This window comes from Fistularia commersonii, chromosome 2, assembly GCF_037954325.1.
Source record: "Fistularia commersonii isolate RoL2024-O1a breed Wild chromosome 2, RoL_Fcom_v1.0, whole genome shotgun sequence".
NCBI classification, from domain to species: domain Eukaryota; kingdom Metazoa; phylum Chordata; class Actinopteri; order Syngnathiformes; family Fistulariidae; genus Fistularia; species Fistularia commersonii.
The window spans coordinates 1170731-1185293 of NC_141285.1; the positions used below are offsets into that span (position 1 = coordinate 1170731).

At 41.3% G+C, this 14563-nt stretch overlaps 1 protein-coding gene across 2 annotated transcripts in view; it reads left to right on the forward strand.

Moving 5' to 3' along the window:
* The first annotated feature begins 3149 nt into the window (after positions 1-3149).
* vps8 (VPS8 subunit of CORVET complex) overlaps positions 3150-14563 on the forward strand; it is a 34158-nt gene continuing 22744 nt past the window's right edge. For both annotated transcript variants that reach the window (XM_086163905.1, XM_086163914.1), the window contains exons 1-13: positions 3150-3292; positions 5024-5092; positions 5387-5517; positions 6894-6990; positions 7332-7364; positions 8886-8940; positions 10083-10207; positions 10528-10614; positions 10948-11015; positions 12960-13113; positions 13212-13271; positions 13677-13784; positions 14480-14560. In XM_086163905.1, the coding sequence (XP_086020031.1) occupies positions 3221-3292; positions 5024-5092; positions 5387-5517; positions 6894-6990; positions 7332-7364; positions 8886-8940; positions 10083-10207; positions 10528-10614; positions 10948-11015; positions 12960-13113; positions 13212-13271; positions 13677-13784; positions 14480-14560 (1140 nt within the window). In that variant the 5' untranslated portion in view covers positions 3150-3220. The remainder of the gene's footprint in view (positions 3293-5023; positions 5093-5386; positions 5518-6893; positions 6991-7331; positions 7365-8885; positions 8941-10082; positions 10208-10527; positions 10615-10947; positions 11016-12959; positions 13114-13211; positions 13272-13676; positions 13785-14479; positions 14561-14563) is intronic.

Below are 14563 nucleotides of genomic sequence, written 5' to 3' on the forward strand. Positions count from 1 at the left end.
TTGCTGCTGAAGCAAAGAGCAGATTCCCCTCAAGTCATTCTGATCTGAACTGAAGGCAAAGAGGTTTTCAATACAGCTTATATATTTACTTGTGTGTATATATATATTCTCATACATATTTTTATTTTTAATAGTTTTTTATCATACGTTTATTTTTTTTATCTCGAACCCTTTGAGTATGAGCTGCTGCTATGACAAAAAGAAATATCTCCCTTAACCAATTCATTCTTATATGATTAACTAGGATTTTGAATTAGGAATGAGACCACACACACACACACACACACACACACACACATGCATATTACAATGATTTAGTAAAAGCTCAAAAAGTTTACAAGAAAAAAAAGTGAAACCTGCAATATTACAACCAGCCAATTACTTCTTATACTTAATAATACAGTTATGCTGCAGAAAACAAGATAGACTTTATTGATCCGTCACAAGCGATCCCTTCAATTGTCTCAGGATCATTTCAGGGTAGAAAAGAGTGCAAACTGTAATTGAAAAAAAATATGCAAATCAAGGATGTAGATACAAATAGACAAAGACTATGTGCATTATTTACAATAGAATATAAAACATATACAACAAATGTCTCGTGCAGGTTCAATGGTTATAGAAATAACAGTGGTATAATTGGGATGTGGGTCGTAAAACTAAGAGAAGTAAGGTGTCCTGGAGAATATAGAAATGTATTATAAATGTTGCACTGATGAGAGAGGGTCTCACTCAGTGGAATTCAGCTGTAAAGGAGTGACAATAGAACATCCTATAATCCTGTAATTACATTCAATACCAAACCACAAAGAAAGCAGCTGAAAAATTAAATATAGCAAAAAAACATTTGGGTTTGCTTGTTTGCCAGCGATTATCAAGTATCTAGACAAAATAGAAGCCTGGAAGCATCTTGATTTGATGCAGGACTTCCACTGTTATTACCGATATATCATTATAACGGTAAGATGATCTGGACCTCAACAAGAACAAATTGCTCTGTAAAACCTTGCCGTGATGATGGTTTGCATGGGGTGTGTGTTTCCCCGACATTCCACCCCTTGCAGTTCATTAACTAGCAGAGAAACCACATTTAATTAGCCGGTAACGCCAAAAAAAACAGGGGGGAAAAAAGCCCAATCATGAAAATGTGTGTGTATTTATGTATCATTATCATTACCAATAGCGGTTTCCAAGACCAGCCCCACTAGCCAAAAGGTTTTCAGAGGGACGGACACCTTGCAGACGCTCGCAGGCCCGATGGAGACGGTTTGGACACGAGAAGGAGAGCGCGGAGAGTGTGTTGGTTGTTAGGATGTTGGAGACACGGAGGCAGGATGTCCCCAGAGGAGGAGACCAAAGAGGATACTTGTGTAGGAGGACATGCAGTGGGTGGGTGTGACAGAGACGAAGATCAATGGAGGGGAAAAAGGCCGTTAGTTTGTGTAAACACTCTGGAGCCTCAGTTAATTACCATTAGCCTGGTATTTTGAAGTTCACCGAATTGATTCGATGCTGCCGACCAGTGATTTTTTTTTTTTTCTCTTAAACATCTTCAATAATACAGGCAAGAAGAACCAGAAAGGTTTGAGAACATTAAAAGGGTCACATGATGTGTATGGATTTTTTAAAATAAGTATTCTTTCCACTGCAGCAAGTGAAACAAATGATGGTGAAAATATCCCTCCACCAATGTAAGTGTTTAGAAGAATTCATTGTGCACAAATGCAGAGATGCGTGGTGTAAAATCCAAATCCCGAGAACTTGCTGATCTTGGTCATCGACTATGAATATGAAGTAGATTTCACAGTGAATAAGAGAGCCGGCCCGTATTCTCAAAAATATATACGGCAAACCAGTTGCAATGCGGAAAATATCTGACGAATTTGAGAATTGTTCTTTCTACTTGTGCAAATGTCCAACAAGAGCAAGAGCATGACAAAGATCCTTGCTTTGAGACACACAGAACTACTGAGAAAGGAGCGACAGCGGAATAAAATCTGGACCCTCATACAGGAGATGAATGGTGACAAAGGCTGATGGTCACCATAACTTTATGATCATCCCAGGAAACCAACAGAATATATCTTTACTCATGAAGCCTTTCACTATGGAAGAGTTTGAAGCTGGTGGACGGCATGCCTTCTGCTCATGGTTCATCCATATTGGGTTCATTGCAGGGGATGAATTTCCCAACGGGGATTAATAAAGGATAAATTATTATAATCATGATGTTTGTTGTCGTGGGAGAGGAGGATGCCGGGCAGAAAGCAGAGGGGAGTTGCCAAAATGTGAAGAAGACAATGCATTACATTGAATACATCAATAAGTTAGTTAGTTAGTTAATCCTCTTCGTTCCGGGTGGAACATAAGGCCTCGACTATCTGCTTCCATCTGGTCCTGTCCTGTGCAGCATGTTGTGCTTCGCCCCATGTAAGATTTGCCATCTCCAGTTCTGAGGTCACAGTTCTCCGCCAGGTTGTTTTTGGCCTTCCTTGTTTCCTCTTTCCAGGTGGGGTCCATCTCAGGGCTACTTTAGGAATGCAGTCCTGGTCCGTTCGGAGGACACGTCCGAGCCATCTGAGTCGGCGATGCTTAATTTCCAGCACAACATTGCGACAGTCTGTTTTTCTGTACAAGTCCTCATTAAAGATCTTTTCGGGACAAAAAATGCGACATATCTTCCGTAGACATCCATTGTGAAAGGTATTTATCCTTTTCATATCACTCTCAACCACTCTGAGCCATAAAGCAGGACTGATTTAACATTGCTGTTATACAGTTGAAGCTTGGTTTTAAGGCTTTGATTTCTAGATGGTCTGAAGGCTTGCGAAAGTGCTGTGAGCTCTCCTGAGCTTTATGCTGCTTTATGCTCCACTCCTGACATTGTTCAATGAAAATCTGGTCTGTGCACCCTCTTCCTTTCCTGAATCTTGCCTGTTCTGCCCTCACTTTGGTGCCTTCACGTCAATAAGTTAACAACACATGAATTCATCCACGGATACAAATGAATATCAAATAGGTTCCTGGAGACAAAGAGCTCAGAAGTTCTCATTCCAAGTTTTACCAGCCTTAGTCCTCCGCGCCGCTAGGTGGCGCTGTCGAGCTTCAACGACGCTTTGTCGACGGACAATATTTCCGAAGAAAAAAAAGCGGGGGGTGGGAATTAATGCTAGAGCCTCTTCGTTTGTTTTAAACAGCGTCGTATGTCAACAGCGGCGTCATGTCGGAGTCCTCGGACGCGGGGAGCCTCCTGTCCTCTTCATCACAGCTCAACTTGATGGAGGTGGACGCGGTGAGGGTTTTCTTCTCCGGATACCATGGCGACCGTCGTGGTCTTCTTCCTGTTTATGTTGCAACTCAACGCTATTAACATCATTTCATGACAGCTTCAAATTAAGTCTACCTCATCTCACTCGTGACTGCAAATCACAATGTTTTGTTTTTTTTTAATAAATCGATTTTTTTTTTTTTTTTACGGAAATAGAGAAATAAAGTCGGGTGATGAGGTTTCTGCTGTCATTGTCGATCAAGCTAGCTCAAAGTGTTTGGTTGTCACGTGACCTAGCATCCCCCGGTGTAGGCTAGCAGTTGGGCAGCAAATGTTTACTAGATTTATCCTCCAGATTCTCTTCCAGTGAATGCAAAGCGCTTCTTTAAATACCCTACGAAAATCCCCGAATCGGAATCTTTGTGTGGTAGAATCCGGACATTTTTCTTTTTTGCCACACTGTTCCTGTTGTTTGCAGATGACATTGTGATCTGTAGTGAGAGCAGGGAACAGGTGGAGGAAGATCTAGAGAGGTGGAGGTATGCAGAGGAATGAAGGTTAGTCACTGCAAGACACAATATATGCATGTGAATGAGAGGAACCTGGGTGGAGGATTTCAAGTATTTAGGGTCAACAGTCCAGAGCGTGGGAGAGTGTGGAAAAGAGGTGAAGAGACGTGTTCGAGCTGGTCGGAACGGGTGGAGAAAAGTGTCAGGGGTACGAAGAGATAGAAGACTATCAGCCAGAAGGAAAGGAAAGGTGGGGGAGATGTTGGTAAGACCAGCCATGCCGTGTGGTGTAGAAACAGTGACAACACTTGACTATGAGCAAAAGACAGCAGGCAGGATGAGGATGCTGAGGTTCTATTTGTGAGTGACCAGGATGGAGAGGATCAGGAATGAGTCCATCAGAGGGACGGCACATGTTAGATGTTTTGGACGTAGACTGAGATGGTTGGGTCATGGACAGAGGAGGGATCGTGAATATATTGGTAGACGGTTGCCGGAATTGAAGGTCTATAGGAAGACCAAGAGAAGATTGATGGACGCAGTGAGAGAGGATATAAAGGTAGTTGGTGTGAGAGGATAGAGAGAATAGGGTTCGATGGAGAGGGTGGATTCATTGCAGCGAGCTCTAAAGGTAAAAGGCGAAGAAGAAGACGACTTAGTGATCCCGACTAGCCTTGAGTGAGAGTATTCGGGCTAACGCTATCCTCAGAGTCTCATCTCCCACCAACCAAAAAAAACATCACCTCTACAATACATTAATGTATCCACAAAGCAAATAAAACAAACCTCAAATGTTGTCAGAATTATGATTCAAAACAATCCAGATCTGGTAACATCTTTTTCCCTTAGCTTACAGATTAAACATGCTGATCCAAGATGAGAACTGCAGATGCAGCATCAAATGCAATATCTAAGCATACATATTTCATTCAACATGACCAACTGTGTGTGTATTTGTGAGCCTTAGTTTTATGTATCCTCTTGTTACTGAGTATCACTGTTTATCATACTACAGCCTTAAGTGTGGTCTTAAAGTTATTCCTAGCCTGAACAATTGCTTAATTTTGCCAAGAGTTTGTGGCACTGCTGTGGCTCCAGAAATGTTTCAAGCAAGCGTCTTTCCAATCAGAATATTGATGGTTTAATGTGTTAAATTGTCATGGATGTGATGAAGGATGGTGGTCAGCTAAATACGGTAGTTTTTAATTCTTGTTCTCTGATCCTGTGTGTTTCTGCTCACCCTCAGATCGATGATAAGGAGTTTGACATCCCTCAAGTTGACACGCCTCCCACCTTGGAGAGTATCCTCAATGAGGTCAACAACAGTTTAACTACTACACTGCACCAACTGCAAGAAATTGCTGTATACTTAGTAAAGCCTTGCACAACCTGTAATTCATTTCATGATTTTATATCATGTATGGCCGCTTATTGTCTGTCTGTATCTTTGTTGTAACCTTAACTGTGACAGCCTGTCTTGGCCAGGACATGCTTGAATTTACATTACAATTCAATGTACCTGTAAAAAGATTTGTTGTTCATAAGGAGGGGTTGTTGTCCAGTAAAAACATTTATTGCACAGAAGACAATGGAACTGTTGTGTCTCCAGCTAGAGGACGAGGAGGAGACATTTGTGCTGGAGGACACCTGCGTGCTGAATACGGACAACATTGACGTGAACTCCTGCGACACGGCTTCTTTAGCGAGCTCTGACAGCGGGGACCCAGCACACCTCAAACGGTAAAACCCTTGCTTGTACTCCTGCGTCAGCCCAACAGGATCTTAATCTAGCTGAGATATATGCCGTGGGAACTGCCATACCTCTGGTTCCATGGGTGTGTTGAAAATGAATGACAGTGCCGTATCACAAAAAACGAAGCGTCGATGCATCTTGACCACTAATGCATTTTGTAAAGCTGCAGTGAAGGCGCGCAAAAAAGCCTCGTGCCGTAACCTACTCTATGGTGACCGAGTTGAACCAGAAGTCTAAATCGGTCAAAAAAACATGCACAGACGAACACGAAATGGATTTTTTTATATCGCAGATGTTTGCTGATGTGAAAAGTGTGAAATATTTGTAATTCCAAAGTATTTATGCGGAAATGCGGTGAGTAAAAGATCTACAAAACCCTGGGGTCGGTTACTCTCACATCTGCTTGTTGCAACTGTCACACATCCCCCCTGCTCAGGGAACTGAGGGGTTGCAGTTGTTTTTGCACCGAACACACTCGCGACTATTACTACCGTGCACTTGTAAGACACACCTGACTTGATTCTCACTCAAAAAGGTCTAGTTCTTGCAGTGGTCAGACTCATACATTAACCTTTGCCCTTCAGTGTGATTTGCATCATTGTCTCTTAATAAAGCAGCGACTGCAATAATAGTAGTATATATCATTTCTGTGACCCCTGTAAATGCTACAAATCCATTTCTAAAAAATAGCAGTTACTCTCTATCTTGAACATCCAAACATTATTATCCATATAAAGCACAACTTGGATTCTTTGCTGATTTGATATTGTAGTGCCTATACATTCAGCATTTCCTACCCCCTTTTTTTTTTCCAAAAAACTATTGAGCAGCATTATGCACTGAACACTACTTTTTTTAAAACACTTAATCAGCTGTCAGCGGATATAAAAAGATTGAAAGAGAAGAGTTTGACGTCATTTCCTGCCAGAAGTCCATGCTCCGTACGATATATAAAGCATTCACTCTTCTTGTTTATGTACTTTAGAGTCTGTATCTATATTTATGGGTAGCACTAATTGTATAATCATAATTCAATTCTATTTATATCATGACCGGTCACAACAAAAGTTATATTATCTTTAGATTCAGTAGTTCCCACACGAGCGAGTACTTCCTTTTAACAGGCAGGAAACCTTGAATATAATGCAGCAAATAATGCAGCTCCACGTCCCAAAAAAGGCAATAGCTTTAAGGAAGGATGGATGATAAATACTTGTAATTACCAAATCAACACCATTATATCCGTTAATTGCATCACACAACCTGATTTTCCTGTAAAATCATGGATAGAGATGGAATTATATATTTCGCAGTTAATCTTTTGTTTTTCGTGTGTCTGGTGTACATGCTGATGTTAAAAAAGGAGGAAGCGGACCGTGGAGAGGAACGCCAACGCTCACGGATTTGTTCTCCGACACAGCTTGCTGAAAGGCATCTCTGCACAGATCGTCTCCGCTGCTGTAATTATAGCTTTTTTTAACATCTTGAGTGTTTATAAAACCAAAATTTATGTGAAAAAAACAACAAAAAACAAAATAGCAACCCCAAATTAACGAATGCTTATATGATTCACTTTTAAAATCCTGGTTTTATCAGGTGGGGTAATCAATAGGGGTAATTGTGTCACTTTATCATTAAGAAATAATGTCTGTGGAGGTTCTCAGTCATCCAGGTCATTGTGAATTCTTCTCGTCATGGCAACACATTTAAAAATACCACTTCCCGATGATACTTTTAGTAAATTATCAAACTGAAGTGTTTGACTATATCTTGGCATAACATGGGTTGTATCTTTTAACAGGATAAAGTGGATGCTGGACTGCCAACTGCCATCGTGAGTACTTTACAATACCTGTTAGAGATATATTTGATCAATTTATGGTCAACGTACAATATGAAAAATAAACCATTTAAATATGTGCGTTGGAAGCGAAGGGTGTCCCTGCTTTGAATGGTCTGTCCTGCAGAAGAAGAAGAAAGAAATAAACCTATTCTGCAAAGACCTGTGTTTACCCGCTAGCATGAGTTGGTCAATGTGGACAAACGGGTGGTGCTTAAATCAATGATACTTGTGTTTAATGCATTTTAAGATGTGCTTATAGACGCCTTGCTAAAAGATGCATTTTTATCTGAAAATCCGCTCATGTTTATATTGTGCCTCCATCAACTCCAGTGGTTGTCATATGTGTGTTTGTCTCTGGTTTAATGAACACTCTAAATTGTCCACAAGTGTGAATGAGAGTATGCTCTATTGCCACATATACCAGATATAATTAGCCTCTGCCCCACCAACGCCCAGACACACACACACACACACACACACACACACGAGTGTGTGCCCGAGATAAGAGTTATAGGGAATCAATGTATAAATGCATTATCAAGAGAGGAAAGTGTTTTCTCAAGTCCAGCGCTCTGAGACCGTAACCTAAGAGGAAAGAGGGCGGCAGAAGACTGATATACTCCAGTGCCAGGAATATATAATCTCTAAAGATGAGCTTTAGGGTAAATGGCGTTCCGCAGGAGGACGTAGCCCCAATTATATCGAGGAGGATGAACCATTGCAAGGGACAAGCAAAAGGCCGGATCGACAGAAGCAGTTGGTCCAAGATGAACAGAGGTGTGAGGGTGCCTCGAGGCGCAGGCTTTGTGGAGATGCTTGTGAAGTGTTTACGCATGTTATGGAAGGGTAGAAGATGCAGGCGGGGTCAGTGCACGTAGAATGTCATAATCCCGAAAGCCCAAGACTGAAGACACCCCTTTGAGATAGTTCAAAATGTCCAAGCTTAGATCCTGCAGGACTTTCCGATTCAGACTGACACGCGTGTTGGCTAGCGTAGTTGACGTCTAGCATAAAAAAGCGGCGTTGATAGATGTGGCAATTCCGAGCAGGATACGGGATCGGCTTGAAAAATACAACCACAAACTGAAACAGGAGCTTGAGAATTAGCAGGGGGTGAAGGCACCCGCGGCGGCAGCAGAAATATGAGTACAGGGCAGTGACCCCCGGACAGGGAGGACGGCTCAAGGAAATTCCAGACGTATATATGAGCCGCCTCCTCTCTGAAAGACAGTACCTCTAGGAACACGTACGACACGTAACTCTTTTTTTTTATATATATATATATATATATTTTACAAAACAATCCAGCAGTAAAATTTGAAAACATGAATACGTGCAGTTTTTACACGCAATTGTGCATTTTAATTTATTTTACCCGACCTAGCAATCTCATAATGACGCCATTTAGCTTGGTTCTGCCTTTCCAAGCAATATGTTGAAATGAGTTCTAGTTCATATTGTCTGTGTCTAATTTTTCTGATCTTCTCTAAGCTGTATATTTTATTTGTTTAGACCGTGTCCGGCGTGATCGCCGTGGGAACATCTCACGGCCTGGCGCTGGTGTTTGGTAAGTCTTAGCGACCCTACATGACAACTGAAATATATTTTGAAACTGCTGAGGGACTCAATACTTAATATTAACCAAGAGCAGCGACCATTTAACTCTTTATTTAAATATCACAATGAATAACAACATGAATTAATTTAACTGGAAGTGATTAGATGTTTTTATTCCACTAGCGGTTTAAACAGCTCTCAAATAATGTCAATAATCAGCAGTAATTCATTTTGTAATAATAATTCACCCTCTCAGGGAAAAAAAGAATAATACTTGCATTTATACTTGGTTATAAAAAAAGAATTTTGCAAAATTCATGCTGTTTACTCAAAATAACTGTAATGAAAGCTTGAAAATACAAACTATATCCGCGGGCATTTCTTGAATATAATCCCTATAAGTAAAGCCGATCCCAAAGTCGCACTATAATCATTTTCTTGTGAACAGGAAGATGCACTTTATCAACCCGCATTTGGAAATACTTTGGACAAAAAGTGTAATCTTTTTGACAAAAAAACAAACAAACATAGAAAACAAAAAATCATAGAAAAGGGTGGGAAAAAAAAAGGAAAAATATTTAATCAGATCTGTGTGTGGCTGGAGATGGTGCATGGAATAGCAGCTGATCAGAAACAGAAAAAAATGTGTTTTAAAGGCATTATTTAAACGTTGTGGTGTTTGTACGATGCATCAGTGTGAACTCGCTGTACTTGCAAGCAGTTATGGAAACAGGATTGTTTCTCCTCCTTTGTCTGCATTCCTGAGCAAAGAGTTCGCCTGAGAAAACACTTTGACCAAATTTGTCCACCAAACACGACACTTACCGTCTCTTTCAATAACTCTCTGCTTTTCCTTTTCCTCACCATATCATCGTTCGAACACAATGGCTCGTGTGTCCTTCCTTATAAGCGCACCATGAAGCGCGTCCGTGGTGCATCGTCCGATGAAAAAGTAGGAGAGTCGCCCTTAGGGTTCATTTATTTGTATCGGGGATCCACTAAGCAATGGATGGCCTGAGGACACCCTATATGAACCACGTTCCTGGTTAAGATGTTAAATATTGTACCTTCAACTTGGTGAGAACCAACTGAATGCCTCTTGAACCTGCGCTTCAGATAATCCACATAGTGCGTCGTCTTCTTCCTGTCCAGATAACAACCAAGCGCTCCGGTTCTGCCTGGGCTCCAAAGAAACCGGGGCCGAGTTCGGAGCCATCTCCGCCCTCAGCATCAATCATGATTCCTCACGACTTCTCTGCGGCTTCGCCAGAGGACAGGTACGGAAAAAAAAATGCTTTTCTGCACCCCAACTGTCATTGAAGTGTATTCTCCCTTTAGTTGGATAACATTGTTTACACTGCCCTGAATAAACCTTTAATTATAAGGCTTTTTACACCACCATCCAAAATACTGGAGACTGTTGCCAAAAAAAACATCTATGCTATGTTTGTTAAATGAAACCTTGCAAAAATAAAATAAACTGAAGGCACTGACAACATTGTTACATCTTCAACTGATGCCGTTTTGTATGATTTGGGACCAATTTACTCAGGATATGTTAAAAATCCTTTACTTGCCTTCTTGTCCTGTTGATTAGATCACAATGTGGGATCTGGCCAATGGGAGGCTTCTGAGAACCATCACTGATGCCCACCCTCCGGGGACAGCAATACTGCACGTTAAGGTATAACACACACACACACACACACGATGGCTTCTTGAGATGGTGAAGCTTGAATTGTCAAGTTTACATAATAAACGGTTGAAAATCAATAAAAAAAGGAGTCACAACGTCAGATGGGTTTGCTATCAGGAATTTTTAGAGGTGATTTTCGGGTGTGGCTTCATGCTCACTTCACCTCCACCAGAAACAGATGTGTGATAGCACCTTCTGGCAGAGGAGGTGCCATCACACTCCGACTGCACTTTGTTTCGTTTGTGCTAACTTATAATTTAAAAACGTCCCGCACTACCGCTTCATTAACCGCCTCTTGCTTTCTTTACCCTCTTCCTCAAGTTCACAGATGATCCAACTCTTGCAGTCTCCAACGACAGCGGAGGGTCTGTGTTTGAGCTGGCTTTCAGGCAAGTCATGAGGGTACCTGCAACACACTGAGCTATCTAGAAATGCATTCAAAGTTTCAGCTATATGGTTGCCGTCAGTGTTTTTTCATTGGTTATTATTTTAATATTTTGGTCTCTCATTTGTCGATTTACGTTTTTATTTTGGTATTTGTGAGTGAGTAGTGACAGAAGAGATAACTCGTCCGTGTACTGCACCTCCCAAATGTTCCGATCGGTGTTCAAATGATGAAAAGAATGCAAAATTTGGATATTGATTGGTATTCAGACACACGCCTATATTAGGATACACAGTGGCCAAGGAACAAGTAAAGGAATTTACAAAATCTGGATCCCAATAATGATTGCAGGATTCTGCCATTCAGCTATTGGTGGATTTAATCGCCGAGCCTGTATAAAACAAAAGCCTTCCGATAATTCCCTACTCTTCATTACTTTTACGGGTTTGTCTAATTTGGGGAGTCAGCGATGAGACCACAGCACATCCAGGTTCGGATCAATGTCCGGCTAAATGAACTTGTGTACAGGCTGGAATCGAACCCCCTCAGTCCCCTTTCAGCTTTCAGTGAATTATCATGAGACCAAATATACAGGCTGATTTTCAAAATAGTCATGTGAATTGTGCTGTTTGTTACTAAAAGTGCTGCTCTTGATCTAGTTAAGATATCCTAAGTGAACAGTGAATATATACCCCGAAAATAAACAAAAAAACAAAAGCATTCATGCACAATACCACACTTTTTATGGCATGCCAAGAAATGGGTTCAAAGCAAAAAAAGGCCCATTTTAAGATAATTCTCAGCTCGTATTTTTTCTCTTTTTCCTTCTCGAGTCAAGTTCCTTCTCGAATAGAATAGAACTTTATTAATCCTGAAGCAAAAAGTGTCAGGGGTACGAAGGGATAGAAGACTTTCAGACAGAATAAAAGGAAAGGTGTACAAGACAGTGGTGAGACCAGCGATGATGTTTGGACTAGAAACTGTTCCAATGACCAAAAGACAGCAGGCAGAACTAGAGGTTGCAGAGATGAAGATGTTGAGGTTCTCTTTGGGAGTGACCAGGATGGAGAGGATCAGGAATGAGTCCATCAGAGGAACGGCACATGTTAGATGTTTTGGAGAGAAGGTCAGAGAAGCCAGACTGAGATGGTTGGGTCATGGACAGAGGAGGGATAGAGAATATATTGGTAGACGGATGCTGGAATTGGAGCTGCCAGGCAAGAGGTCTGGAGGAAGACCAGAGAGAAGATTTATGGACGTAGCGAGAGAAGATATGAAGGTAGTTGGTGTGAGAGAGGAGGATCCAGAGAATAGGGTGAGATGGAGAAAGTTGACTCGCTGTGGCGACACCTGAAGAGAAAAGCCGAAAGAAGAAGATTAATCCTGAAGCAAATTCTTTTAGTTTATATCCCCTAAGTGAACAGTGAATATATGTCCAAAAAAAAAAACCAAAAGCATTCATGCACAATTCCATACTTTTTGTGGCATGCCAAGATTTTCAGCTCGCATTTTTTGTCTTTTTCCTTCTCGAGTCAGAATAGAAGAGAACTTTATTAATCCTGAAGGAAATTGTTTTGCTGGAAGGCGCCAAACATTACATATGTTCACTCGAACACGATACCGATTTTATCGCGGTCAGGTTTCCTTCTTGCAGAAAGGGGAGGAGTTGCGGTAAGAAAGACGTTCTGTGGCGTGTTTTGGTGCTCCTCGGCGCTCTGGTAGGACTTGGCTGGACAGCACCGTGCAGCATCGCTCTGCAGATGCTGAAAGACCCGAGCCTCCTGAGAAAGAACAGGCCTTTGCCTTTCTCGCTTTTAGTCCGATCTAGTTAATCCTCCAAATGGACGCCCAGGTACTTGGGCTCGTCCAGCTGTGAAATGAAAACGATTTCGTTTTTGCAATTTGTGTGGAAAATGTCTTTTGACAGCCCGTGTTTGTCTCCTTCCAGGAGGCTGATGGGGATGCGGTCCTGCGATTCTCGGTGTCTGTTCAGCGGCTCCAAAGGCGAGGTCTGCTGCATCGAGCCGCTGCGCGCACCTCCAGACTTCAGAGACCATTCCATCACGCAGTTCTCTCTGCTCGCCATGGCCTCGCTCACAAAGGTGCTCAGACTCTCAGCGCCGGCTCACTTTAATGTTTTTTTTCTTTTTCTACACTCTGCTTTGTAAATTCCCTCTTTATCCCCTTTCTTCTCAACCAGATTCTGGTTATTGGACTGAAGCCCTCTCTGAAAGTTTGGATGACTTTTCCCTATAGCAAGGTCGGTGCCGTTTCAGAATGCAGAGGCTGTTCTGGGAGGGAGATTTTTCAGAGGAGTTTTACTTCATATGGAGATCACACATCTGCAGTATCTTCATGTGGAATGATTAAAAAAGAGACTACTATGAGCAATGCTGTTCATTGCATTTTGGCTTTTGATTAACTAAATATTCAACTTTCTGATCTGAGGAGGCTCTGTGAGAAACATTTGAAATATATTTACTATCAGAAATTATTCAGAACAAATATTTCAGAATGTCATTGTTATCAATGTGGTTAAAATTACAATATATGATCTTCAAGGCGCTTGTCTACAATCCAGGTAGATCTAAAAAGGACTCAATGATAGTGTTTCAGTATTTCATTCTCAAGGTTAACTCCTTTTTTACTTTTTATTTCTCGACAGTCTGACCCCTCCAGTGTGCCTCAACTGGCCTGGCAGTTTGTTTGCGTTCAGAAGACGATAAACCCGATCCTGGCTTTCTGCAAAGGAGATACAATCCAGTTCCTGGTGGTAGGTGCTCCCACGCCAAAATCTCAAATTATGGAATTTTCGAAACAAATCTTGGTGGATATGTACTATCCTCCTTCAAATACTCATGCGTGCATGTAGATACCGTATAATAAAGACACATGAACTTGAAATTCTGGGGAAAGCACAGATCTGTTTGCTGTGCAAGTTCTCCATCTGCCAGTGTATTTATTTTTATATTGTGTACAATATTCTGTCTTGGTATCAAAAGTATAATTGCCCACATTATATTTTTGTTGGCAGCAGAATGCTTCGTTATTTATATTTTGATTTATGAAGAGAAACATCGAATAAATAAACATCTAATAAATCTATCATCGACATGCATTTGTCATGTTATTCTTTTCAAGGTTTTCGGTACAGCGTGGCCGAATCCACTGAAGTTTTGTTTTTGGATTTTTCTTTTGGAGCGAGTTAAAATCCCGGGGTATCATGAAAATATAAATCCAACACAAACATGAGAAATGAGACGTCGTGCATGAGTTTAAGCTGCATTGCTCAAGATTTTGATGGTCATTTCAAAACAAATGTGTATTTGTACATGCTGTCTTGGTGTCCATGTGAAATGCAATATAGCCCTAAACGTCGTAGCGCCAAATGCCGTCGCTTTGTCTCTTCGGCCTTTCGAGTGTCTGTGAAACGACCACGCTAAAAGTCTTAAACTGACTCCTGTCCAGGTAACAAAGGAAGAGACGGGGATCATTCACGTTATCAAACAGAGACAACTGGATTTGAGCTGTGACATCATCAGCCTGGCTGTA